Genomic DNA, 26625 nt, shown 5'->3' with positions numbered 1-26625 from the left:
CGCTCAACTCACTCAACATTTCGCTACTAGAAGGGGTGTGGCCCCACTTCGGAGCTGAAATGAGAAAAACGGAGGTGGGCTAAGAGAGAAAACAAAAAATACAAAAGCAGCAAGAATAGACACCGGAGGACTAAACAGCCCCGTTCCTGTCTCCTTCCGCGCAGCCAGGGCGCCCCACAGCGGCAGCTTCCCATCATCGACACTTCCGGCTTCGAGTTTGCGTCATTTGAGAGCGTCCCGCGACGTCCCTGGACGCGAGCTTCCGTGCGGTCTACGACGTCCGGCAGCGAGGCGGGTCTTCCGGCCCCCTGCTAAGTCATTTCCTTCAGGGACCGGAAGATCATCCCGGCTAGCCTCAGGGGTGCCCTGTGAGTGGAGGTGAGGTTCCGGCGGCCGGTCCCCGTGCGCCCGCTGCTCGCTGCACGGCGCAGCCTGCAGTCGCCAGTGTCGGCGCGGATCGGCGGCCTCGAGGCGCCGGGGCAGCGTTCGGCATGTCGTCGGGCCTCCGCGCCGCAGACTTTCCCCGCTGGAAGCGCCACATCGCGGAGGAACTGAGGCGCCGGGACCGGCTGCAGAGGCAGGCGTTCGAGGAGATCATCCTGCAGTGTGAGCCGCGCACGCGGGCCCGGGGCTGGGAGGAGAGCGGCGCGGCAGCGGGAACCCCAGGCCGAGCCCCGGCTCCGCCCGCGCGCTTGGCGGCCTCGGCGGGGACCTTGGGCCCCACGCGCCCCGAGCCCTTTCAGTGTTTTCCTTCCTTCTTTGACTTGAACCTTAGGTGGGGTGGCGGAGGGTTCCTCTTCCACTTTCTTTCCGCAGGCATCGTTTGTGGTTGCGAATCTCGACAGTCCACTCGGTGCTAGTGCACTTATGTATTCAGGCTCCCGAAACATCCTGTCTTGGGGATCAAGTTCGAGACAGACATTGACTTTAAGCAGTATCTTGAGAGATTAACGTTCTGTTAGGAGTGCTGTGGGACCAGTAGCCTTTCATTTCTCTGGCTTCTCCACATTTTTTGTACACATTTTGAATCTTATGGTTTGTCCATTGGATCATAGCCTTTGGCATTATTGAAAGCCTTAGGTGAGAAAGAAGTGATTTTCTTCCCCGCTCTTTATGACTTTAAGGATCAAAAGTATTTGTGTGTGTGTGTGTGTGTGTATGTATGTATGTGTATGTGTGTATTGAACATTTTTGTGCTTCGTGTCCCCAGTTTTGCCAGTTTATCACTCTTCGGTCCTAAGGTCCTATCTGCTTTCTGAGTTAACCTGGGCAAAGTCTTCCTAAATTTTGTGGATAATGAGATTTGAAATAGTAATACTACCGTTTGCATTCCGATTGAGACAACTCAGTTTCAAAGCTTATTTGCACATTAGAATCATCTGGGGATCTTAAAAAAAAATATTTGAAAATCAAAAGCACTTCCAACTAATTAAGCCAGTATAAATGGCGGAACATAATTATTAATTTTTTTTTTGAGACAGGATTTCATCTCTAACTTTGGAGCCTGCCCTGGAACTAGATCTTGTAGACCAGGCTGGCCTCGAACTCACAGAGATCCTCATTATTATCAGTTTTAATGCTTCCTACATGGTTTCGATTTGCACACAAGTTTGAGCACTTTGTTAAATAATTGGCATGCATCATTTCATCTTAAGTTTTACTAAGCAGCCAGTTTAACGATGATTAAGTAGCATCTTTGAAGTTGCAGTGTGGATTAATTGTGGGGCTGGGATTCAGTTTTCAGACCCTCACTTTTGCATTTGCTCTTGTTGGACTTCCAGAGAAATGGCTCCTCTCTTTCACTGCACTTAGCTGCTTTCAAAGGTGAGAAGACAGGGGTGCTGTGTCTCTGCAGGGTTAATCCCTTATACTCTGGGAGAGCAGTGGCTGTTTCTGTAGCACAGGAAGCCACTTCTTACTCAAAATGTGATTTCCTTTTCATGATTCAGTTCTTGCTTCTTTAGAAGTGTTTTTTTTTAAAATAATATAATATACTTAAGTCAAATTGCATTGTAGGCCTCACTAGCTCCTTACTGATTTTTTTCCCCTTTTCTGGTTTGATGCGATTTTAAAATGGGGATAAATATTTGCCCTGCCTGCTTCATAAAAATAGTATAATGTATATATAAGGAGTTTAAAAACCATGTGTATGATAAAACGTAATAGTCAGGTGCAAATAATCTCAGACACAAATTGAACCATTTTTTAATTTCAAAACTGAATGAGTTGTTGGTAGGAGAGGGTAGAACCTTCCAAACAATCAGATTTTGGTTGTGAGGCTAGCCTTTAACAACTAAGCCACCTGTGAAGGCAGTGGATATAATACTAAGCTATGATTTAGGAAGCTAGTCCTATTGTCCCACCCCACCTTGAGTTGTTACATAGTACTGTTTGTCAGTACTGATCCTATTCAAAGTATATCTTTAGTCAAACAAGTTAAGTAGTGGCTGCTTGGGGCCAGGAGAAGGGAAAACAATATGAGAGACCTGGAGCCAGTTGTACAGACTGCCTTTGCTTGCTTAACCCTTTATAGGCCAGGGCATTGGGCATATATTTTCCAGTTTAACTATGACCTAGTTCATTCTAGCCTTCTCAAGCCAGATAATTCTGACCAGCACCTGTGTTTCCTGAGCTTGAAGAAAAACATAGAGGCCTTGGTTACCTAGCCTTCCCTGTAGGAGAAAAGAACCTGCCTGCCTTCCTTCCTTCTTTCCTTCCTTTCTTTCGTTTTTCAAGACAAGGTTTCTCTGTGTAATAGTGTTGGCTGTCTGAAACTCTCTATAGACCAGGCTGGCCTAGAACTCACAGAGATCCCCCCGCCTCTGCCTCCTGAGTGCTGGGATTAGAGGTGTGCGCCACCACTGCCCAGGTAGGAGAAAAGAACCTTTGTGAAATAACCCTCTTATTTATATTCATTGTGTCCTTTAAAAGACCTACCTACCGTTATCACAGGGTGTCCATCTGTGGTGAAACTAAGTGATACCAGATTTTAAACTCCACTTTTTGTCACACTAGTCAAGGGACCACTTCCTCCTAAAGTTCCTAATGTAGGAAAAAACTCCTTGACTTCCATTTTCTTTTCTTCTTTTTCTTTTTTTTAGATTTATTTATTTATTAAGTATACAATGGTCTGTCTGCATGTATGTCTGCAGGCCAGAAGAGGGCACCCAGATCTCATTTCAGGTGGTTGTGAACCACCATGTGGTTGCTGGGAATTGAACTCAGGACCTTTGGAAGAGCAGGCAGTGCTCTTAACCTCTGAGCCATCTCTCCAGCCCCCCACTTACATTTTCAAGAAGTGGAACCGCCACGGCACCTGGCCTTTGTTGTATTGATTTGTAACTACCCTCCTTCAAAGGTCTACCAAGTTCCCACGGTCAGTTTCTTGTTTTGCCTGATGAGGTTGGAACTCAGAAGGAGAGCTTTATGTTTTGAAACTGTGTCTCTTTGTAACCCACACGGGACTCCAACTCAGATCCTCTTTAAGCCTACAGAGTGCTGAGGTTAGAGGTGTTGCCCTGACTCAGAGCTGTCCTTTGATGTGTTGACCTGTGTCTCCTGTTTATCCCCTACCACAAGAAATTTTTTAATTTCAAATTACCGAGTGAGAAATCTTTTTCTTTCGGCACTACTGTGACCTCAAGCCTAGAGATTGGCATGGTACACTAATACTTAACCACTGAACTGCACCTCAGCACATATGAACCAGAAAACTTTCTCCAGCAGAAATGCAGTTGCTCTGAATTCTCTCCCTAGTCATCTCTTCAGATAACTAGGAAAAAATTAGATCCTGGGAAAGAGAATCTTAAACTTCATCTCGCCTCTCAGGTGTGTATTTTGCATGGCTCCACATTAAGACTGGCCTTACTTCCTTTCTGCTAATTTGCTTTCGTTATAAGACTGTAGACTGACCTTTTGTGGAGGGATCACCCCTGTTTTTGCCCCTTCAGAACTCCCTCGATTAGACCTTATTGAACTGTGCCTTTTGTCCCTGACTACATCTTTGAACCTGTCTGTTCTTTTGAGTTTCTTTACTATTTACCATCTCGCAGACAGAAGGAACTTCTTTTATTGCCACAGTCCTTCCAACAGTATTCTGAGATAAACCTCCATCCAATTGCCTGAGCAAGAAGCTTCACAGTGGACTTTGACGTCTTTTAATTCAGATTTTTTCATGTAGCTGCCTACTTTTACAGTGTTTTATTTCATCTTTGCCATTAAGAAGTCTAAATATTTCACCTCATCCCTTTAATCCTAGCACTCGGGAGGCAGAGGCAGGCAGATCTCTGAGTTTGAAAACAGTCTGGTCTACAAAGCAAGTTCCAGGACAGCCAAGGCTACAGTGGGAAACCCTACCTTGAAAAATACCAACAAGTAAATAAATAAATAAAGTCTAAATATTTCATCCTTCTTTTTCCTATATTGGGTTCTAACCTTTCTTTCTAGCCCATTAGACTTTCTGCATTTCCCATTATCCTGGTCTGAAAAATATACAATAAGGTTCCATAGTACCTAGTGTTTCATTTTACTGTTATGATGGTACTTTGTTCCTACTCCTGAGGCAGAAAACAGTAACCTTGGAAATAAGAAGCAGTTTTAGGCCCGGCGGTGGTGTCACACGCCTTTAATCCCAGCACTCGGGAGGCAGAGGCAGGCGGATCTCTGTGAGGCCAGCCTGGTCTACAAGAGCTAGTTCCAGGACAGGAACCAAAAGCTATGGAGAAACCCTGTCTCAAAAAAATAAAAAAAGCAGTTTTAGTTGTCTCCCCAGGCGTCGCTCTTACAGCTGTGTGTCCATGGGTGCCTGTAGTTGTGCTTCACAAGCTTAGGCCGAGAAACCCAAGGAATTCCTAGATTGCTACAGCACGTGGCCAAGCCTGCGCAAACAATAGTTTGCCACATAATCATGATGCCATTTGCCCAGGACTCTGGTACTTTTTTGGTCCCAAGCTTTGTAAGTTTTATACATGGTGCAATAATAGCTTTTTTCTTTTTATATATATAGATACCAAGTTGCTGGAAAAGTCAGATCTTCATTCAGTATTGGCCCAGAAACTACAAGCTGAAAAGCATGACATACCAAATAGGCACGAGATAAGGTATTCTGAAACAAACTTATATTGTATATTTTATTTGAAATTTGTCTTACTGTTCTCTCTCATGTGTGTTTATTTATTATTTTTGAGACAAGGTCCCACACTACTAGCCCAGGCTGGTCTTGAGCATGTGGCCATCCGTTTTCAGCTTCCCAGGTGCTGGTCAGCACTTTCTAAAGCAAACACCTGTTTTCTAGCCTAGTTTTTCTCAATTCCTTCATATAAAAACTCCTAAAATCTTGTAACTACAGTGGTTGTTCAGAAGATACACACACACACATCCCCGGAAGCCTGGTCAGTACATACCATCAGGTTGAGTGCTCACATAGCACTTGTTTCCATCTCTCCTCTAACCCAATGGGTTCTTCTTTTTGAATAATCAGAAACAAGGACTAGGTCTGGTATTGCACACCTGTAATTCCAGCACTTTGAAGGCAGAGGAAGGTAGATTTCTGAGTTCAAAACCAGACTGATAATCATAGTAGGTCCCAGGCTAACCAAGACATCATAGTGTGACCCAGCCTTTTTAAAAAAAAGTTGAATAATCAGAAACAACTAAGTTCCTGAGTAGTCTTTCACAGCCTTGTTAAAACAGGATTAACTGGCAAATAAACACAAATTGCATTTTATTATAGTACTGATTTGTTTGATCCTTTTCAGCCTGGTGTTTTCGGCTTTAGCTTGTGAAATCAAATTAACAGGTTGCTACAGGCTTTTATTTTTCTTTCAAGAACTAGATTGGAAAAGTAGCAGTATTTGTTGATGGGAATCATAAGTCCTGTTAAGTACCCATGTATGTTCATGTGGGATGTTTGTTTACTGGGCTTTAATGAAAAGCCATACTCCAGAACAAATGGGGTTCAGAGTCTTTCTGTCCTCTCCGTATTGTTTACATTTGCATAGTTTGCTGATATGGAAACAGTACCCATTATTAGTAATCAAACATTTATACTCTTTGTGTGTTGGCACCTAGCAATTGTTAAAAACAAGGTAGCTAACTTAAAAAACAAAACCAGAAATGACAGGTGTGGCCTACCATTTACTTCTGCCTGTAAATACATCTTCCACATGGCCTTCTGTCCATCTGGGAGGTGACAGGGTGGGGGAAATTCCAGAGAGTAGATGACTCTGTGCAGCATGGGTCCTACCTGTGTGACCTGAAGAGGCTTCTCTAGTGTTTAAAATATTAGTTACAGTGATCTGGTTAATTATAGGAAATAACACTTTTACCTTGTTCACCTAAATTCATTCAGTTAAAAGATGTATTTCTGGATGAGCACCTTGGCTTTTTGAGACAGGGTTTCTCTGTTAGCCCCGGCTCTCCTGGAACTCACTCTGAAGACCAGGCTGATCTCAAACTCGGAGATCCACCTGCCTCTGCCTTCTGAATGTTATGATTAAAAGTGTGTGACAGCAGGAGGGCCTGTCTGGTAAGCTCTTGGTGACTGTCCTAATTAGATTTCTATTTCTGTCACAAATACTATGACCAAAAGCAACTTGGGGAGGAACAGGAAACTGGCACAGGTATTTAGACGGGGCAGGAACCTTGAGGGAGCAACTGCAGCAGAGGCCATGGGGGAACCCTCTTCCCCATGGCTCACTCCGCCTGTGTTTTCATACACCCCAGGACTGCCTGCCCAGGGCTGGCACCATTCCTGGTGGGCTGGGCCCTCCCACATAAATCATTAATCAACACAATGCCCCATAGGCTTGCCTGCAAGCCAGTCTAATGGGGCTCTTTCGGTTGAGGTTTCCTCTTTTCTGATGGTCCTAGCTTGGGTCAAGTTGATGAAAACAATCAGTACAGTGACTATTCCTATATCATCAACAGATTGATTTGTTTGAGAGGGTATTGTAAATATAGACAGTTCTCTGTCTGAATTTTATTAGAGTATTGTTTTATTGGAAGTCTGTCTTTCCCATAAACATCCATAATGAGCCAGTCCTCCTGACCGACTTGTTTCCATTAACTTGTCCTTTCCAAAAGTTGTCTGGGGCTCCTTTTTCCCTTGATTACCCTTTCCCCCCCATATCCATTCCGTTACATTTTTTTGCTACCACCTTTCATTCGTGAACTATGACTAGAGTCTCAGTTTAGATTTGTGGCTGTAGTGTGTCCAGGTATTAGTGATGCAGAGATGAGAATTAAGAGTCCACTTTGTGGGGACAAAAGCTAAGCCAGAGACCTGCACGACAGGATGTCTGCTTAGAAATGTGTTGAGTGTTCACAGAAGGTATCAGTCCCTTTGTTTTGTTGTGAGTAGGAGGAAGTCGCTGGTCCCAGAGCAGGGGGGCGGCCTATCTCTTTTGCCTTGTTCCTAGCAGTTCTGATGGGTGCTGTGTCTGTGTGTCAGTCCCCGTCAGCCTGCTGTCCTCATCTGCAGTTAGGAAGTCCTCCCTGTTACTCTTTTTCAACCCCTCCCAACCTTGTGTGAGGAAGGACTTGGTTTTCTTACTGCTTTCATTTCATGAGCCTGCCTTTTGAGTGCCAGTTTGTAGGTTAGAAGGAATGAATTTGATGCTTTGCATTTAGAGAAAGATTTGGTGATATACTTTCTAATCACTCAAAGTCAGTAAGAATGGTTTTACATAAGGGCTTGAGAGATAGTTCAGAGCACTGGCTACTTTTCTAGAGGACTGGGGTTCAATTCCCAGCACCCACATGATGGCTCACAACCATTTATAATAGGACCTGATGCCTCTTCTGGTATGCATGGGTACATACAGAGCACTCAGACATAAATTAAAGACAAAATTTAAAAAGAATGGTTTTATATAGGGTGCTCTACTTTTCTAACTGCTGCTGTCTACTTCTTGGAAGCATTCAGTTGCCTGAAGGGTGAGATGAATGATTATACTTAGGTATATAATAAAAATTCAATTGTAAGTAGAGGTTTGAATTATGAGGTGTTACTAAACTGTTCTGAGACATGGCCTCTCTATTTAGCCCTGGCTATCCTCAAACTCAGTGTGTAGACCAGGCTGGTCTTCAACTTGCAGAGGTCTTCTTGTATCTGCTGGGATTAAAGTCTCACACCACCATGCCCAGCTTATCCTACTCTTTGTCATCCTCCCTTCCCCTTTTCCATTGTAGCCTGAGGTCTTAAGGAGCAGGCTGTTGTTTCTTCTTGAAGCATGGATGTTCAGTTCAGTCACTGTCCAGCCTTCCTTTTTTCCTATCACTTTTTCCAGATCAGAGTCACCCACTAACAGCATATCTGTAGCTCCCGCCAGGACCGTTCCCTTGAACCATAAATCTTCAGTTGTTGTTAGCCAAAATTTTAGTCCATTGTGGATGCTGGCCAAAAAAATAAAGAGCCAGGTCCTCTCAGTGTTTAGAGTATGGAAGCGCAGCCGTGTACCACTCTGTACCGTCCTGTACCGCAGCATTTGAGTTAATAAAGACATCAACGCTAAGAATAATTAAGTATTTTTGAAGAAAAGAAAAAAAATATTTAATTAAAAAAAAAAAAAAAGAAAAAAAGAGAGCCAGGTCCTGGGACCCTGGTCCTTCTGCTACTGAGAGCAAGGCTAGGTAGCCCTTGATAAAAGTGTATAGTCACCACACCAGATCAGAACTATTGGCAGTTTTGTTTGTCCTTGAGCTTTGGAGAAGAGATCTTTGGGATTGGTAGGAATTCCTTGAGTAGAAATGGTTACTTCTCGATCTGTTTGGGTTTGAGTCCAGATATTTCTCTGAACAGGGGTAGTGGCCCTGGAGGTCTGTGGTGACAGGACTTAGGTCTGGGTTTCCACACAGTTTGTTTTGCACGCAGCTGTTAACTGATTAACTTCCTTTCTTTCTGCCTGTGTAATTTAGAGCCTCTCAGTGATTTTCATCACAGTGTTTCTGAGATAATATCAAATATCTGACAGAGTCCCCCAAACAAATTATTGTTGTGGTTGCCTGTACTTGTGCAGTGTTGTGCACATCTGTGTGCTGACCTTACCTGTGAGCTGTCAGTGAGGATGTCCATAGCAGAATCCTTCTGTCCTAGCTAGACCTGTTCCTCCCCAGTCTTGCCGTTCAATTCATTAATGATAACCTGGCTTGCTGGTTGCTCAGGCTCAAAGCTCTGAGTCAGCTTTGATTCCTGTCAGTCTATCATTCCCCACATCCACGTACTGTAGGCACTCCTCTGAATGGTTTAGACTCTGAATGTCTCCACTGGCACCAGTGTGGTGTGAGCTTCCTTGTCTAGGGGGCTTTTCCAGTGTCTGTTAATTGGTCTCATTGTTTCTGCTCCTGTCCTAGCACCACCTCCCCACCTAGACTAATAAAACCCTTCATCAGTGAGTGAATGCCACTCCACGGTCCTCAGGGGAGTGGAAGGCTCAGCATCATCTTACTTTCTGAGCCTTGGCTCTTCTTCCTCTCCACTGACACTGGTCTCCGGGTATATAGTGTGTTCCCCCTTCGACTCAGAGGATCCTTCTCCAAGTAGTGAGTGAGCACATGTCTTACCCTTCATTTCTTTCTGGTCACCTCAGAGGAGCCCTGCTTCCTCATGCCAAATAGAATAGGGCTTTCCTTCCCTTGTTTGTGCTTTCTTTGTAGCATGAAATTTCACACATTTACTTGTTTTTGCCCATCGGCTTTTTATTGATTGTCATCCGCTTGAGGACAGAGCTCTGTGCCCCCTCTGCATTTTTCATCAGAGCCAGCAGTACCTGGCACAGGGCTGGAATGCAGTAACAAGTGTGTGTTGACTGTTCACCTACATCTAATTCCGAAGCCCAGCCTTTGCTTCTGATCAACAGGTAGCTGTGGTTGGTTTACCACTTCCAGTCTCCTGCTTTCTATTCATAATGGCTCAAGATTTGCCACTGTTTCAGATGCCAAAATGGTTTGGTAGATTGGTAGATTTAAATTCTCGATAGTGCTCTGTTGCCTAGTGTGGAAGGTCTGGAGTCTGATACTTTTTCACTCTCCTTTTTTGCATGTTGCCTTCGTGTGGCTGGTGGTGATTTTCAGTCCTGGACACGATGGTGCGTGGAGTGACAGTCAGCTACAAGAAATGGCCCAGTTGAGGATCAAACACCAGGAAGAACTGACAGAACTGCATAAGAAACGTGGGGAGGTAAAGAAAGCCTTCTGCTCTTTGCAAGACCCTCCTGACAGGCAGGAAGGCAGTCCTGAAGCATTTCAGTAATTTGGTCTAATTTGATATTACAAACTCTCCATGAGGCAAGGTGAGGGGGGCATGGGACAGGACACAACAAAGGAAACCATCAGTCAGCACGAGGTCTTTTAGCAAGAAGTGAGCCAAAGCCAGACCACTGCTCTATCAGCAGCATATGAGAAATAGTAGGGAAGTCTTCAAGAACAAAAGGTTTATTCTGTGATCCTGTAAAGGCCTTCCTGATGCATCAGCTTTTGAGTGTGAACCCTCAAATATCAGTCACCGAAGTTGAGTGCATTACCCTAGTTTCTGATCTTACTTGAGATAAGTCGAGATGAGAAAATACCTTTTCTGTGTTCAGCTGAGTCAGTCACAAGGTGGAGGCTATCCTCTGCACAAACGTCCCAGCCTAGATTGTCAGTAAGAGGCAGCAGACAGCCCCAAAGGCTACCTGCTCTGTAACCATCTCCCTTTTCCTTTTTAACCACCCAACAGCACTTCTTCTTTCTTAAAAATAAAGGAAATGGTAACCCACTTTGTAGCTTGTGGTTGAGATTCAACCGTCTCTTATTTATGAGAGTATTCTTTCTCTCCCAGTTAGCTCAGTTGGTGATTGACCTGAATAACCAAATGCAGCAGAAGGACAGGGAGATGCAGTTGAATGAAGCAAAGTAAGTAGAGACTGTCTCCTGGGGGGTCTGACTGTTGGGTTACACATTGTTTTTGCTGTATGGTTGTGGGCAGAACTGGTGGCAAGCAGTGGCCACGCTACTTTCCACAAGAATTTTATTGCATTGCTTGCAACCTGAGCTTCTTTTCTAAGTGAAGCAAGGGCAGTCCCCTTTACTCATAGGTGCTGGACATCTGCTAAGGAAGTAATGGTGGCCCTTGCAAGTGAATGTTCCAGAGGCATTCTCGGTTCTACATGGTCACTTGAGTGTGGTCACTGCTGTCTTCCACTAGAGGCGGGGCCACAGTGTCCAAGCATGTGTCTGTTAGGATGGTGGAAGATACATATGTGATTGTTAACTGGCAAGAATTCTAGCAGACGGGAAACACAATCAGACCTTGTACCTTAAAGCTGTGGAGAGGTCCTTACAAGGCCTTACCACTTGGGAAGTGCCTAGAGCTTCCCCTTATTTAAGGCCTTTTTTTCAGGGGGCGGGGGAGCTACTGTTACTGGCTGTTTGTGGTCAGTAGGAACTTCATCCTTTGTGTTTACTAATAGAACTATTCTGTACACCAAGGAGCTGGATGGACCAGGTATGGTGGCCAGTGTTCCTGCTGCTGCTTGCTCCAGCCCACCTAGGTAGCACTTGGGTAGGTGCTCTCGCTGAGGTACAGGACTCTGATGAGAGAAACCTCTTCTAAAATTGTTCTTTCAGAATTGCAGAGTGTTTACAGACCATCTCTAACCTGGAGACAGAATGCCAGGACCTGCGCACCAAACTGCAGGACCTGGAGCTAGCCAACCAGACCCTGAAGGATGAGTATGATGCCCTGCAGATTACTTTCACTGCTCTAGAGGAGAAACTGAGGAAAACTACTGAGGAGAACCAGGAGCTGGTCACCAGGTGGATGGCTGAGAAGGCCCAGGAAGCAAATCGCCTCAATGCAGAAAATGAGAAGGACTCCAGGTGTGATATTTAGCTTTAGTTAGCGTGCTCTGAGGTTGGTGGAGCAGAACTGGCTCTTTGAAAAGAAAAGCATGCCTGGAGTTGTTGGTGTGGTGGTGGAAGAGACACTGGACAGATTAGAAATGCAGAGTCAGAGAACTCTGCATTTGCAGCTGAGCAGAGGGGTATGCTATTTGGAACACACTGTTCAAGTGGTGTATCCTTGTTGCATTTCTCCCAACTACCTCCCAGTTTCATGAAGCTGTTCAGATATATACAAAAACTTTGATTCTGCTAGTATGTAAGAAGACTGTAGTTTCCCGTGGTTTCGCACACCTTTAATCCTAGAACTCAGGAGGCAGAGGCAGGCAGATCTGGGTTTGAGGCCACCTTGGTCTACAAGAACTAGTTCCAAGACAGGCTCCAAAGCTACACAGAAACCCTGTTATGAAAAAAAACAAAAAACTAGTTTAACCTTAGGAATGTAAAATTGAGATTTCTAAACCAAATTTATTGCTAATATTTTTAATACAGTAAAATCTAGGTAGGGTTTATGCTGGGAGTTAAAAGATGGGTCACTGAGTTATCAGTGACAGCACTCTGAATAAGGAATTTTGTAACTGTTCAGTTCATACTGTTCTGCTAAAGTCGTCTTAAGACCCCATAAATCCAGACAACAGCAGCAACAAAGCTTTTGAAATGAGCACCTGTCTGACAACAATTACTAAATTCTGTAATTAGTAGGGAAACCTCCCACCTTACTATATTAGGAACTTGCATGTATATGACACAACATGAAGGAATTTAACACACACATGAGTGCACACATAGTTGCTGGTGGTATATTCATGGTCAGGGTCCACTATTACCCCACATACTTAAGTTCAGACAGCAACACTACACTTTAAAACTCTATCTGTAGCTCAGTCTGGAAGGGATTTTAGTTCATCCACAATGGGGTTAGGAGAGAGTGCTAAGGACTGATAGTGAGTGCTTACCCTGCCGTGTTTTGCGCTCACTTAGTGAGAAAATGAGGTCTTAGAGGTCTAGGTAGAAAACAAATGAGTGCTGATTATTTCATGAAGAGTTCCTAAATAGAAATATTAGCGAACTTTGTGGTCAGAAAATCGAACACAGTAATTAGGAGTGGCAGTAAAACTGTTAGATTTGTTAATATGGGAACAGTGGATTAAGAAATGCTTTTCTGTCGTTGCTGTGTGTGCTCTTAGGTATGTGCTCACACGGGGTAGGGAAGGGAAAGCACAGTGCACAAGTGGAAGTTGGAGGACACCTTTGTGGGATCAGTTCTCCCCTTTATGTGGGCTCCAGGAAATCAAATGCAGATCATCAGACTTGCACATCAATCACTTTAATCCATTGGGCCAGAAAAGATCTTTATTTTAAAAGTGATCTTAATGCAGTCATTAGGAGAGATGGGTCTGACAAGCAACAGTGGCTATCATCAGTAAAGATGCCAGAAAGGTTTGTTAGGAGACTAGTGTGTTCTGGAAGCACATGGTACCTCCTCTAGGAGGACTGCTTAGAATCTGATAACTTTCCCACTTGCTGGGCCTTATCCCAGCCACAGAAGTAAGGAATCTTGTTCACAAATGTCCAATCAGGGTGGCATGTTATTCATAGTGAAAAAATTAGGTCCTTACATTTAAGTCGTGACATAGCAAACAGACAGTGGAATTTTATGAAGACATTTAAGATTGTATATTTTAAGTTTTTTGTTTGTTTGTTTTTAGAAGTTTAACATTAGTGTATTTTATATTCATATTACACGCACATTATAAACAATGATAGCCATTGTTTTCTTATTTTTGTGCTGTGGCTGGATTAGTAGGTAGTTCATTGCAGGGAGTTAAGTCATAACCATAACTAACTCTGGAATTATGAAGCACCTTTTGTCCTAGGCAGCCATGGGTCCCTGCAGGCTGGTTTTCTTGTGTGTGTGAGAGAGTGCATTTGCCACAGGTGGCTCCCACAAGGGATCTAACTCAGGTCATCAGGCTTGGTGGCACATACCTTTTCATTGGCTCTGGAGCCTTTTTATAATGGGAAATCTCATCAGTATTTGGGTGTCTTTGGCCATATTGTTATTTTTTTGTGGAGAGGGACAGGAGGCAAGCTCAAGGAGGCTCTTGGATGTTCTGCTCTGTGACTCTGCCTTATTCCTTTGACTTAGACTTGCTCACTGAACCTAAAGTTAGGCCGGCTGAGCACAGCCCCAGTGATTCTCCTGTCTCTACTCCCTCTGGGGTTACAGTAGCCATGCTGGGCCTTCAGTGTAGGTGCTGGGATCTGAATTCAGGTCCTCATGCCTGTGGCAGTAGCTTTCTTACTCACTGAGCCGTCTCTGCAGTCCTGCACCTGAAGTCACATTTCAGAACCAGAAGTTTGCTGAGATGGAAACCTGGTGCTATGTTTTGGTTTGTTCATTTTGTTTCTGCAAACAGGAGGCGGCAAGCACGGTTGCAGAAGGAGCTTGCAGAGGCAGCAAAGGAACCCTTGCCTGTTGAACAGTAAGTACAGAGAAGTTAATCTAAACTGTGTTCTTAATGATTTGTTTTATGGTTTTATTTCTTTAAAAGCTAAAATAGTTTTATTATGGGAAGGTATTGGGGATAGAAGCTGCAGTCTCAGCCCAGGTTAAAAAATGAAAGGCACAAAATAAGAATACATTATCACCACTGGACAGTAAGATGTGCACAACCACTTCTGTTACTTTGACGCTGGTGGTGTTCCATTGTACTTAGAAATAGTGTATTGCAATGGCCTTTGACCGTATTTCAAATCAGTTACTTGAGATGAATTTTTTAAAATAATACTGTGTTGACCTAAGATTTCAAATACATCACCAGGTTACTTTCCCAGAAGTGTTTCTTGTTGACAGTAATCAGCTGATTATGACTAACTTCCTTCACACAGAGCCACTTTACTGTTTCCTGTAGACTCTTGGGTCACTGGCCTTCCTCACGAGACCTGTCGTCATGTAATCTCGGCTGTGGTTTCAGTTTTACTATCTGGGTCTGTGACCTTATGGACGCTTACCCAATTTTTGAGGCATTAGTGAGGTCAGAAATCTCTTCACAAAAAGCAATTAGATTCAGTCAGCCCTCCATGCTCCACCTGCTAATGAAAATGAAGTGCCTGGTATTGGCAGTCCCATGGTAAATGGTGGGATTTCAGTAACAGTCCTCTCTGCTCTGATTCAGGATGGGTTTCCTGCTGGGCTATGTTAGCTCCAGAATTATGACCCACTTTACTTAAATGTGCATTGATTCCTGGGGCTGAGAGAGGCTTAGCAGTTTAATGCACTTGTTGCCCTTGCTGAGGACCTGGTTCAGTTCCCAGCACTCACATGGTAGCTCACAGCCATCTGTATATCTCCAGTTCCACGGGATCCAGTGCCCTCTTCTGACCTCCCAGGTACCCAGCATGATACATACATCCATGCAATCCAAATACTCACACACAAATACATTTTTAAGTGGAGAGGAGCGGTTTAAACTTGAACCCATACACCTTCCCCTAAAGGAAAGGAGAGTTATGCTAAATTTTTACTCTAGGAGAGAATATGAAATGTGTGTATCTCCTGACCTCAATGGAGAAAACTGGTCTTGATGCCTCTTTTTTTTCAAACCCACAAAGTAGTAGATAAGTAGGTGGCCTAAAAATGAGATTTGGTTCCTTTAAAAAGGAAAAAAAGAAAAAAAAAGGAAGTACCATGTGTTTGCCTCATTTGCTAGTGTAACCAGGTGGCATGATTAAAAAGGATCCAGCATCCTTCCCAGGATTCCACATGGAAAGCTGTGCTGAAATATAAACCTGAGAGAGCTTGCTATAGAGATTCTCCCAATCTATCTACTCCACAGGAATGTAACAGTCTAGGTCAGAGATACTTATATTTCTAGAACGGGGAGGCAGAACCTCGTATTTTCTGGGGTGTGGCCCTTATACATTTCCAGTCACTTTAGAACCATGAGACTCTGTCACGGAGTATCACTGTAGGGTCAGTTCATATTGTTCCTCTTGCTATTTTTCTACTGTGACTCTCAAACTCTAGGTCTGGGAAGGCCAGCCAAGTAGAAAATCAGGCATAGCCTTGTTCTCCTTATTCTCACCATACCCCTACCAAGAGTATAAAGCAGTTAAATGTAATCCCAGAGTAAATAAGGGAAAATAAATTTACTTAGTCATAGTTTTACTTGCTTGGTGTAACAGGTTCTTAAGTATATATGCTCATAATCTAGATAATCATAGAAAAGGGGAAAAAAAAATCTTGTTTTCAAAATCTTTTTTTTTTTTTTTTTTTTTTTTTTTTTTTTTTTTTTTTTTTTTTGGTTTTTCGAGACAGGGTTTCTCTGTAGCTTTGGAGCTTGTCCTGGAACTAGCTCTTGTAGACCAGGCTGGCCTCGAACTCCCAGAGATCCGCCTAGCGAACTCCCAGAAGAATCCAAACAGTGGGTGGTGAGCTCTTAATATTTTAAGGTGTTTTTTTCCATGAAGATTGCAACACAGAAAATCATTAAGACCAAAATTGTGACTTGCCTTCTTCACAATCGGGGAAGACTTGGCCTGTAAGAATGTGTAGAAAGGAAACCAGAGGGGCCTGCATCCACTGGCATGAACAACAAAAGGAGCATGTTCTGAATTCAGATGATGGCACAGGAAGTGCAGACCCTCCAGCCATTAGAAGTACATGTGTTTAGGTTTTGTTTTTGGGAAATTATTCTTGGTTGGCTTTATTGGTTTTGAATAGGTAAAATGGTTTATGTTTCTCAAACTTGATGTAGTTCCCTTTTCTCCTTCACTATCACTTTGCAGCCAAGACTCAGGAAGAGTTCATCTCTACAATGTGGTACTGGTCCTTGCAGAGCTCCTGTTCAGGACAATGACAGACTCTCATTTCTTTCCAGGGATGATGACATTGAAGTCATTGTGGATGAGACCTCAGATCACACTGAAGAGACCTCTCCTGTGCGAGCCATCAGCAGAGCAGCTACGTGAGTGGACTGGCTGGGTGGGAAAAAGGCGAGCTCCAGCTTTAGTGTGACTGCCAATTTGTGGACATGACAGGAAAACCTAATCAGATGTACCCAGAGTCCCCAAGCCTCTTCTACCACACAGAGAGGAGAGTGGGAGGAAGGCGGACAGGTGGCCTGGCACTTTTGACACAAACAGGTGCACCAACCTCCCGAAAGATGGGTGAACTGTTAAATTTCATTATTCACTGCAATCATTCAGATCTTAGGGCACAAGGATATATATTGTAGGGTTTTGGTTTTGTTTTTTTAATTTGCTAAAGTAGGGCTGAAAGAATGGATGGAAATTTAACACCCTGAAGTTTTTGGTGAATTAGACAGATCCCTTGTCAGGGAATTTCTTAGGGAACCTTGTTTCTTTTAAGACTGTAGGCTGGGTTTTCCCTCTGCCTTCTTACTATTTCCTGATGGTTCAAATGCTGTATTAAGTTTGTCTTGGCTGGGATTTGGGAATGGAAAGTGTATTCCCAGGTACTTGTTTTTAGGGGCTGTTTTGATTTGGGGGCAAAATGTTTCTAAGGTTTAAACCTATCCTCCCCTCCTCTTTAGTAAGCGACTCTCGCAGCCTGCTGGAGGCCTTCTGGATTCTATCACTAATATCTTTGGGTAGGTTAGAAGTCTTTCACCTTTCCTTTTAAAAATGTGTGAATATACCTAAGAATATGTATGTGATGTATTATTTTTAATATACACCAGAATTTCAGCAGTGCCAAGAACATGGATGCCTTAATTCAGCTTGTCATTAGCTTCTTTCTCTTTTCTGCAACTTCCTTTCTCTTTATCTTGCTGTGAGCTGATCTATGGCCTTTCCCTTTAGTCTGTCCGAATCTCCCCTTTTGGGACATCATTCTTCTTCTGATGCTGCCAGGTGAAAATATTACCCTCTCTCAGCCCAGCATGTGAGTGTGGGTTATTGATAATCGTGCTGACCACGCTGCGCTGCCCGCAATCATCGATGTCCACACGCTAACCAGGGCGCTTTGCATGTTCCTCGGAATGAACGCTGGAGCCCTTGAGCTGGGCAGTCAGGTTGAGCTCTTTGCAGTCATCATGCTCTTGACGCCATTTCTCTTAGCATGCATTTGACTCTGCCTTGACCACAGTTAGAAAAGCTGAGGGTTGTTGTACTAGGCATGGAATTCAGCTTTAAAGTGTGTGTCAGAGTGTCGGAGGTTCGCCTCCAAGCCAGCTACTATGTTAGAGAAAATGTTTTCCCAACATTTACTGACGGGGCAAGCAACTTTGGTTCAAGATTGTGTCAGTGTTGGGTTTTGAAGCCCATGAATTAGCGAACAGAAAAGTAAGGTGTGTGCTAACTCCTGACATATGAGTAAGATGATATGAATCCTGGATTTTGGAGGGTCTAGAAAGACAACAACTATTAACACAGCACACTGCTTAAGTAGGGTCGTTCTTGAGGTCTGTTTAGCAGTTTGGTAGACACTAATCCTAAACAGTCCTGTATAATGTTTGCTTTTTGTGTTATTCCTTAGGAGACGCTCTGTCTCTTCCATCCCAGCCCCTCAGGATAATGTGGACACTCATCCTGCTTCTGGTAAAGATGTGAGAGTCCCAACTACTGCCATGTATGTCTTTGTAAGTATGCCTTGTGCCCAGACTCCTCTGAGCCTGGGATAGTAGGAGGATCTGGAACTAAAGGGTCCTTGGGTCTGCATCTAGACTTTCCACTGTTGACTTAGACCAGCTGACTTTGTGACCTATGAGGAATTAAGGTATGTTGTGTTTAGCTTTCAGCATACAGAATTTGTTAAAGACATCCTGTGAACCCTGGGACCGACTGAAAGAATTGATGCCTTGAGCAATGAAGCAAGAGAAACCAGTGTAATTTGTGCAGTTGTTTTTAACTGGTTAGCTGCAGCTTAAGGTGAAATTCCTGATGGAGACTTGTGTCTTTCAGAGGTACTAGAGCAATGGCTCAGATTAAAACATGGGGAGCTAGAAAGAAGTCTCAGTGGCTAAGAAAACTAACTATTCTCCCAGAAGACCTGAGTTTGCTTTCTAGCACCTACATGGCAGCTTATATCTTTCTGTAATTTGTTCCATGGGGCCCAATGCTCTTCTGGTGCCCACATCACCAGGTGATGTGGTGCACAAACATTCATGCAGACAAAACACCCAAGCATACACATATAAAACTCAAAAATAATAAGGGCAGGTGTGTTCGTCTTCTAAATCAAATTGTATCTGGATGACTTCCAACCACTCAGAGCTTGTTATTGGAAGCAGGACATAGCACTGGACAGAAACCAAAGTAGTACCTGGGATTCTAAGTTGAGTTCTGACAGTAGCAATTAATCTTAGTTTCAATTGAGCCATAGAACAGAAGAAATTGGTCTAACCTGAGGAAGTGTGGTCTACCTTGCTCATAGCTTTCAGAAGTGGGGAGGCAGAGAGGCATCATGACTCGCAGTGCCCTGGAATTGGTTAGGTGGTTTGGGAGGGACATGTGGCTCAAACAGCCTACTTTGGTTAGTGCCGTAGAAATGGCGTGGCACCTGGGTGATAGAGCTTTCAGTTGAGCACATTCAGGAGATCATCATTGGCAGGCAGGCATTGCTATTCAGTGAGCTGACTGAGCCTCAGGGGTTGAGAATGAGCCCTGCTTTGGAGGAGGAGTTGGGCAGGGTAACGGCACCCACTCCCGTGATTCCATATTGGGCTGAGCACCTTCCAGAGGTCAATGATGATTGGTAAAAGGTCTGATTGCACTGAATGTCACAGCTCCTTCCTTGCACTCTACTCCCAGCAGCCCCTTTTCCCCCCTAGCACATTGAGGTCGTGCGTGGGAGAGTGGGGCAGCTGATAATTTAGGATTCTGTCAGTGTGTGTTCCAAGAGTGAGTGGTTCACAGCTGACTGCTGTCCAACAGAACCCATCATACAGGAGTCTTGATGAGTGGCAGGATGGATGTGATAGTGCATGATCTCAAGTTTTCAATCTGAGACCTCGGGAACAAATGGTTCTTAAAAAGGAGAATTGCATCACCTACTGGATTTCCACCAGCTGGACATGAGGGAAAGTGCTGATTGTGTCCCAGGCAGTTAGGGAGATGCTGGCTTCCCAGACTTTGCTGGACTCGAAGCAAGACCTAGACATCAGCTTTGTTCTTAAGTAGTTCTCTGTCTACTGTCGTGTTGAGGGAGAGCATAGCAACACCATCTCTTACTCTTTTCTTCCATTTTACATGGATTGATTTTACCTGTTCTTACTCTGAACATGAATGCTCATCCATACTAATCTTTGAGGTGGGAAGTCCTTCTGTATATGTGTTGCTTTTACTGGTTAATACATAAAGCTGTTTTGACCAATGGCTTAGCAGAATAAAGCCAGGCAGGAAGTCAAACAGATCTATATAGAGAGTAGGCAAAGTCAGAGAGATGCCATGTAGCTGCCGAAGGAGAAAGATTCAAGAGCCTTCCTAGCAAGCCACAACATCATGGTGATGCACAGACTAATAGAAATGGCCTAATTTAAGATGAAAGAGCTAGCTAGAAATACGCCTGGGCCATTGACCAAACAGTGCTGTCATTAATATAATTTCTGTGTGATTATTTGAGTCAGGGTGGCTGGGAAATGTAAGTGCAGTCTCCATCTACAAATCTTAGAATTTCCTGTGGAAAGGCCAGGCACAGTGGCACTGCTTTTAAGCCTGGCATTCAGGAAGCAGAAGCTGGCAAGTCTATGAGTTAAGGGTCAGCCTGATCCAGAAAGGAATTTGCCTACAGAGAACTTTTAATTCTTTCAAAATAACACTTTTATTGATAATTTATTCAGTTTTCAAAAACAGTTTGAGTCATAAAAATATTTCTGATTAAAAACCCAAACTGAAGCTACGGGAAGTTAAACACTTAATGAACATCACACTGTTAATGAACTGGTGCCATGTTTCCAGAGTGAACTATACAAACTTACAGTATTAGGACTGGCCAAGAAAACTTCTCTTAGTGGGTGAGAGCACTTGCTGCAATCTTTGAGGGCCTGTGTTCATATCCATAGAACCCACCTAAAAGCTGAATGGCTTTGTCCCTGTAACCACAATACTGAGGAGTGGAGAACAGAAAATTGCAGGATCTTGCTGACTGCCAGCCTAGCTTCTAGTTCAGTAAAAAGTCTTGTCTCAAGGTATTAAAGCAGAACAATAGACCCCATACACGACTGCACATATACCCCCCCTCCCCAGAAACCTTCTTTAGAGTGTTGTATGTTACCAGGTACATAGCATTTAATATTAGTAATAAGAGAAAATCTAGTGTCTGTCACAGAAGAGGCAATTCGGAAACTGGAGAGATGTCTCAGCAGTTGCATGTGCTTTGCTGCTTTTCTAGGGGACTTGAATTTGGTTCCCAGCTCCCTGCATCAGTCTGACAGCTCATAACCACCTGTCACTTCAAGGGATCTGATGCCTTCTTCTGGTTCCCACAGGCACCCACACACATACACAAACATTCATAAATAAAAATAGATGTTAAAAAAATAGCAATTCATTTCTCCATATACTTTTAAGCAAGAAAAATTAAAGTCAGATTACGATTATGATTCTTAGGAATAAGATAATGCAAAGGCAAAGTTTACGCAATATACATTAATTTTGAGTACTTTTGTGGGGGTGTATCATTGTATTTACTATCTGGCTTTGAACTTCTGGCAGTCTGTCTGCCTTCTGAGGGCTGGATTAGAGGTGTGTGTCACCATACCTGGCTTACTCTGAATACTTTTTGTTTAAGTGAGTACAAACCAAACATGGTAGCAGACTCCTGTAACCCTTAGCTCAGGAGGCTAAGGCAAGAGGATTACAAGTATAGTTCAAGTTGACCTGGACTACACAGTGAGATAGTATAGTATCCAAATGAATGGATTTATTTATGCTACTGCAGCTGTTAAGAATAAAATGAACTAGAATCTTAGGAGATTTTGGGTGTGGAGTCTTCTCAGAGTTCATAGTTGAACCCAGCTCTTTTGGAGATTGTTTGGCCTACGGTTAGGCAGTTGGGGTATATATGTGTGCCTTAGGCTCCTGGGAGATGATAATTATTGGGCTTTGAAACAAGGTACTGTCTTGCAGGATGCACATGATGGGGAAGTCAATGCAGTGCAGTTCAGTCCAGGTTCCCGGTTACTGGCCACTGGAGGCATGGACCGGAGGGTTAAACTTTGGGAAGCATTTGGAGGTAAGAGCCCATTATGTATGTCCTTATAAGGAAACTCTGGTGACATCTGAGTGACTTTTTGCTTTATTTTGAATTATATTTTAATTTGTTTAATATATGAGTAGTAGAGTCAGGGCTAATTGAGAGCACATGACTTGAAATTCATGCTCTTTGTTTTTGAGACAGTCTCACTGTATTTGCAGGCTAGCCTGGAACTCATGGTTCTTTTGCTATGGCTTCTCTGTGGCAAATCCCGTGCTCTTATTGTTGAAGACTTCTCTAGCCTCTAGAGCAGAGAGAAGGGTGTGGGTTACTGCTTTTGATGTTTGAACAAGAGTAGTTAGTGAAACCTTTGATTGCTGGAAAGCATTGTGCCTGTCTTCCCTGAATTGCTGTTAGCAGAAAAGTGACTCAGATAAACCCCTTAGTCTGCTGAAACTGTGAGAATGGGAAGTTTTGCTCAGAGACTTAGGTTAGGAAGATGGAAAAACTGAAGTTGTGAGAAGCTAGAGCTCAACCGTAAGGAAATACTGGCAGATGTGCTTATAAAGATTGTAGCTCAGCAGTAGAGCACTTGCCTAACTGCTGACCACACAACAGCACCGTTTGACTTTCTTTGATCACTAAAACACCTCTGAGGAGATTAGAAGATGGAAGTGGGGCTGGAGACGTGGTGAAGGAGGAGTATGTGCAGGAGGAAGGAGTTCATAGTAGGCTGGCTGAATTGATAGGACTGTGGAGTCCAACAGGTTTTCAGGCCATAATGAAATGAAGATTTCCAAAACAGGAATTACAAAAATTTGGTGGTTAGTTTCACCGACAACTAATGGAAAGACCTGCATGTGCTCCAAAGGATAACTTGGAAACATGCATATGACATTGCTGAATCTCCATTGTTTCGGGGCTCAGATTGCAGCAGAATGCCCTGTTTTCTATTTATCTTGTCTGATTCTGCAGAACTGCAGGAAAGCTCCTGTTCGCTGTCATTATTGACTTGCCTTGTATTTCACTGCCCCCCCTTTTTGATTTTTTTTTTTATTGATATTTATTGAGCTCTACATTTTTCTTGCTCCCCTCCCTGCCTCTTTACTCTCCCTTCAACCTTCCCCTAAGGTCCCCATGCTCCCAGTTTACTCAGGAGATCTTGTCTTTTTCTACTTTCTACTTCCTGTGTAGATTAGATCTATTTAAGTCTCTCTTAGTGTCCTCATTGTTGTCTAAATTCTCTGGGATTGTGGTTTGTAAGCTGGCTTTCTTTGCTTTATGTTTAAAAATCACCTATGAGTGAGTACATATGATAATTGTCTTTCTGTGTCTGGGTTATCTCACTCAAAATAATGTTTTCTAGCTCCATCCATTTTCCTTCACTGCCCCTTTTTAATGTATTTAATGTAACTCTTAAATTTTTTATTTTACTTCATGCAGATAAATGTGAATTCAAGGGTTCCTTGACTGGCAGTAACGCGGGAATTACAAGCATTGAATTTGATAGCGCTGTAAGTACCTAATTTTAGATTGTTGTTTGGTTCGTTGGTTGTTTTTTTAAGACAGGGTCTCTACATAGTCCTGGCTGTCCTAGAACTCATTATATAGACCAGACTGGCCTGCCTCTGCCTCCAAAGTGTGACCACCATGCTTGAACAATTTTTATTTTTTTGAAAAATAATTTGAGGTATTTGATTTTTGAAATTAAAAACAAAAACAACATGGGAAGCAGAGTCAGGTGCATCTTCGTGAGTTTGAGGCCAACGTGGTCAGGATAGCTAAGACTACACAGAGAAAGACTGTCTTTAAAAAACAAAAAAAAAAAAAAGGAAAAAAACAAAACCACAAGACTTCCTGTTCTCTGCAATTTGAAATCCAGTTCACACTGGGGAGGGTTAGAAGTAGATTAGAGATCAACCAACTCTCACCACTTTGATCTGTTTCAGAGCCCGATTGCTTTGTTTACATACATGTCCCTTGGGGTCAGGATGGTGTCTTCTCAAGGAATTTCCCTCTAAAAGACCCAGGCCAGCAAGGTGGCTCAACTTTCTGCCAAGCCTGACAATCTGTTAGATCCCTGGGACCCCTGTGGTGGAAATAGAGAACTTACTCCTGGAATTTTTTCTCGGACCTACACGCATTGACATACACACACTAAAACAAACAAATATATGTTTTTGTTTTTGTTTTTTTGAGACAGGGTTTCTCTGTGTAGCCCTTACTGTCCTGGAACTCACTCTGTAGACTAGGCTGGCTTGAACTCACAGAGATCCACCTGCCTCTGCCTCCTGAGCCTTGGGTTTAAAGGCACGTGCCTCCGCTGCCTAGCTTAAATTTTTTAAGAGAATGGCAAGAAAGCATTGAATTGCGGGTCATGGTATTAAGGTAACATAATACCTCTGGGGTGGCTTAGGAAACAAAGTAAGCCATTTGAGGTAGACCTTGCGGTCATATGCAAAGGGTAGACATTACAATACAGGCATTGCTGACAGAGGAAGCAGAGAGAAGAGCTGAAACAGAACTGGTCCAGTAGCTGGTGAGTAATGGTAGCATCCCTATTGCTCACCAGCACTCACTGATGTGATGGGTCTTTCTTTTGTTTGCTGATAGCCTTATCTCAAAGGATGGGCACTGGCTAGGAGTGAATCATCTTCATGCCTCAAGCAATGGTGCCTTGATGTTGGGGGAAAATTAGGAAATAGGAGTGGTTAGTTGTGTGGGGTCAGAATATATATGATGTCAAAATGTTAAATAACCACAAAGCCATTCTGAAAGTCCTGAGAGGTTTCTTGGCAACTTTGGAGATCAAACCCAGGTACCTGGACATGCTGTACAAGTGCCTTACTATTGAGTGAAATCTTGGTTCCTGAGAGGTTTGGAAAAACAAATTCAGAATAAAGAGGCGGTGTCTGAAATGGCCCACAAAAGCCCAGTAGGACTGAAGCAGGGGAACTCCAGAGGAAGGAACAAAACTAATGTGGAAGATGGACACACTAGGTAGGAGATGAGTTGGGAGGCTTTCTGGTTTGCTCAGTATTGTAAGGAAGTCCTGTTTATTGTTAAGACATTGGTGAAGGGAAAAGTGGGTGGGCAAGGCTGAGCTCTTCTTTGAGCCTGAGATGTCTGCTATACTCATGTAAGGTCAAGTGAACCTGGGAAGAAGGACTTAGCTTAAAGATGAGGTGGGGGTAGTTGCCAACTCATTGGCAATGTAGGTTGGTCTAGCTTAGAAGTGAAGTTGAAAGCATCTAAATTACTTCTTGGACCTGCTGACTGGGGAATTTGTACTATTTGAACTGAATTTTGCTCAGAGTTTTTCTTTTTCTTGTAGGGAGCTTACCTCTTAGCAGCTTCAAATGATTTTGCAAGTCGAATCTGGACTGTGGATGATTATCGATTAAGGGTAAGACCCAGTTTGAGAAAGCTAGCATAATCTTCCAATTGCATGTGTCGATCAATGTATGGAATACAAAAAAAAAATTGACGGATGTTTATAAATATAAAATTTGTTTTGTTTTTTGAGGCAGGCTTTTTCTATGTAGCTCTGGCTTGGAACTCTCTCTATAGACCAGGCTGGCCTTGAACTCAAGAGTTCCACCTGCCTCTGCCTCCTGAGTGTTGGAATTAAAGGCGTGTGCACCACTGTCCAGTTTGATATTAAATTCATGCTCTATTCTGGGAAAATATGTTTTTCCTTTGCACCCTTTCAGCATGTTTGCTACCAGACCCTCACATTTCTGTGATAGTCTCAGGAGTTTTGTGATCTGAAGAACCAGGTATATTTCGTATTCTATTTTAGTTTAAGTTGTCAAAATATGACACCAGCATGTGAATTGAGATGGGTTTCTCTGTCTAATAGCACTGACTATCCTTGAACTAGCTTTGTAGACCAGGCTGGCCTTGAACATAGAGCTGTGCCTGTCTCTGCCTCCTGAGTGCTGGGATTAAAGGCATGTGCCTCCACACCTGGTTTATCAATTGTGGTTCATAAGAGCCCTAAGCCCCAAAAGTTACCTCATAGTTGGAAATAGGATTATGGAAATACATGGATATGCTTAGGGTAGAGCTTAACCAGGTGGTAAAGCTAGGAAATGGGAGCTTCCTCTTGAGGGAATCTGCATTTGAGCCCAGTGTGATATCCAGGACAGTGGTCAGAACTTGGCGTGTCTGAGAGTTGGGTAATGGAGAGAAGTTCTCACATGAACTTGTGGAAGGTGACACAGAAGGCATTTGGCATTGGTGGGGCGTTTTAAGTTTGACATAGTTGCGTTTGTGTCAGCTCACACAAAGAATGGCACTGTGTTTAAATGAATGTGTGAGCTCTACAGACGTCTTTACAGTTATCTTGGTGGTCTGATTGAATGGTATAGAGATGAAGCTCGAAGATTATTTAGAAGCAGACTAACTTAGCACTTTGCTTTTCATTTTTTTTTTTTTTTTTTTTTTTTTGGTTTTTCGAGACAGGGTTTCTCTGTGGTTTTGGAACCTGTCCTGGAACTAGCTCTTGTAGACCAGGCTGGTCTCGAACTCACAGAGATCCGCCTGCCTCTGCCTCCCCCGAGTGCTGGGATTAAAGGTGTGCGCCA

The 26625-nt window shown here is 43.3% G+C and overlaps 1 protein-coding gene and 1 non-coding gene across 5 annotated transcripts in view; both read left to right on the top strand.

Annotated features, from left to right (window-relative positions):
• The first annotated feature begins 344 nt into the window (after positions 1-344).
• The window catches only part of Atg16l1 (autophagy related 16 like 1), a 35926-nt gene continuing 9645 nt past the window's right edge, over positions 345-26625 (top strand). Inside the window, exons 1-13 of one of the 4 annotated variants that reach the window (XM_005361729.3) lie at positions 345-606; positions 5006-5099; positions 10072-10177; positions 10817-10890; positions 11605-11856; positions 14298-14363; positions 16761-16847; positions 17436-17492; positions 17704-17754; positions 18380-18482; positions 21970-22075; positions 23480-23550; positions 25371-25442. In XM_005361729.3, coding sequence (XP_005361786.1) covers positions 492-606; positions 5006-5099; positions 10072-10177; positions 10817-10890; positions 11605-11856; positions 14298-14363; positions 16761-16847; positions 17436-17492; positions 17704-17754; positions 18380-18482; positions 21970-22075; positions 23480-23550; positions 25371-25442 — 1254 coding nt within the window. In that variant the 5' untranslated portion in view covers positions 345-491. The remainder of the gene's footprint in view (positions 607-5005; positions 5100-10071; positions 10178-10816; positions 10891-11604; positions 11857-14297; positions 14364-16760; positions 16848-17435; positions 17493-17703; positions 17755-18379; positions 18483-21969; positions 22076-23479; positions 23551-25370; positions 25443-26625) is intronic. The other 3 variants (XM_005361730.3, XM_026786254.1, XM_005361731.3) reach the window with 3 other exon arrangements.
• On the top strand, positions 19583-19853 carry LOC113457722. The gene has a single exon (XR_003378231.1).

Source organism: Microtus ochrogaster, linkage group LG4, assembly GCF_000317375.1.
Source record: "Microtus ochrogaster isolate Prairie Vole_2 linkage group LG4, MicOch1.0, whole genome shotgun sequence".
In the NCBI taxonomy this organism is placed as follows: domain Eukaryota; kingdom Metazoa; phylum Chordata; class Mammalia; order Rodentia; family Cricetidae; genus Microtus; species Microtus ochrogaster.
The sequence above is the reverse complement of the archived record's forward strand: the minus strand, read 5'-3'. Positions and strand labels throughout refer to the sequence as shown.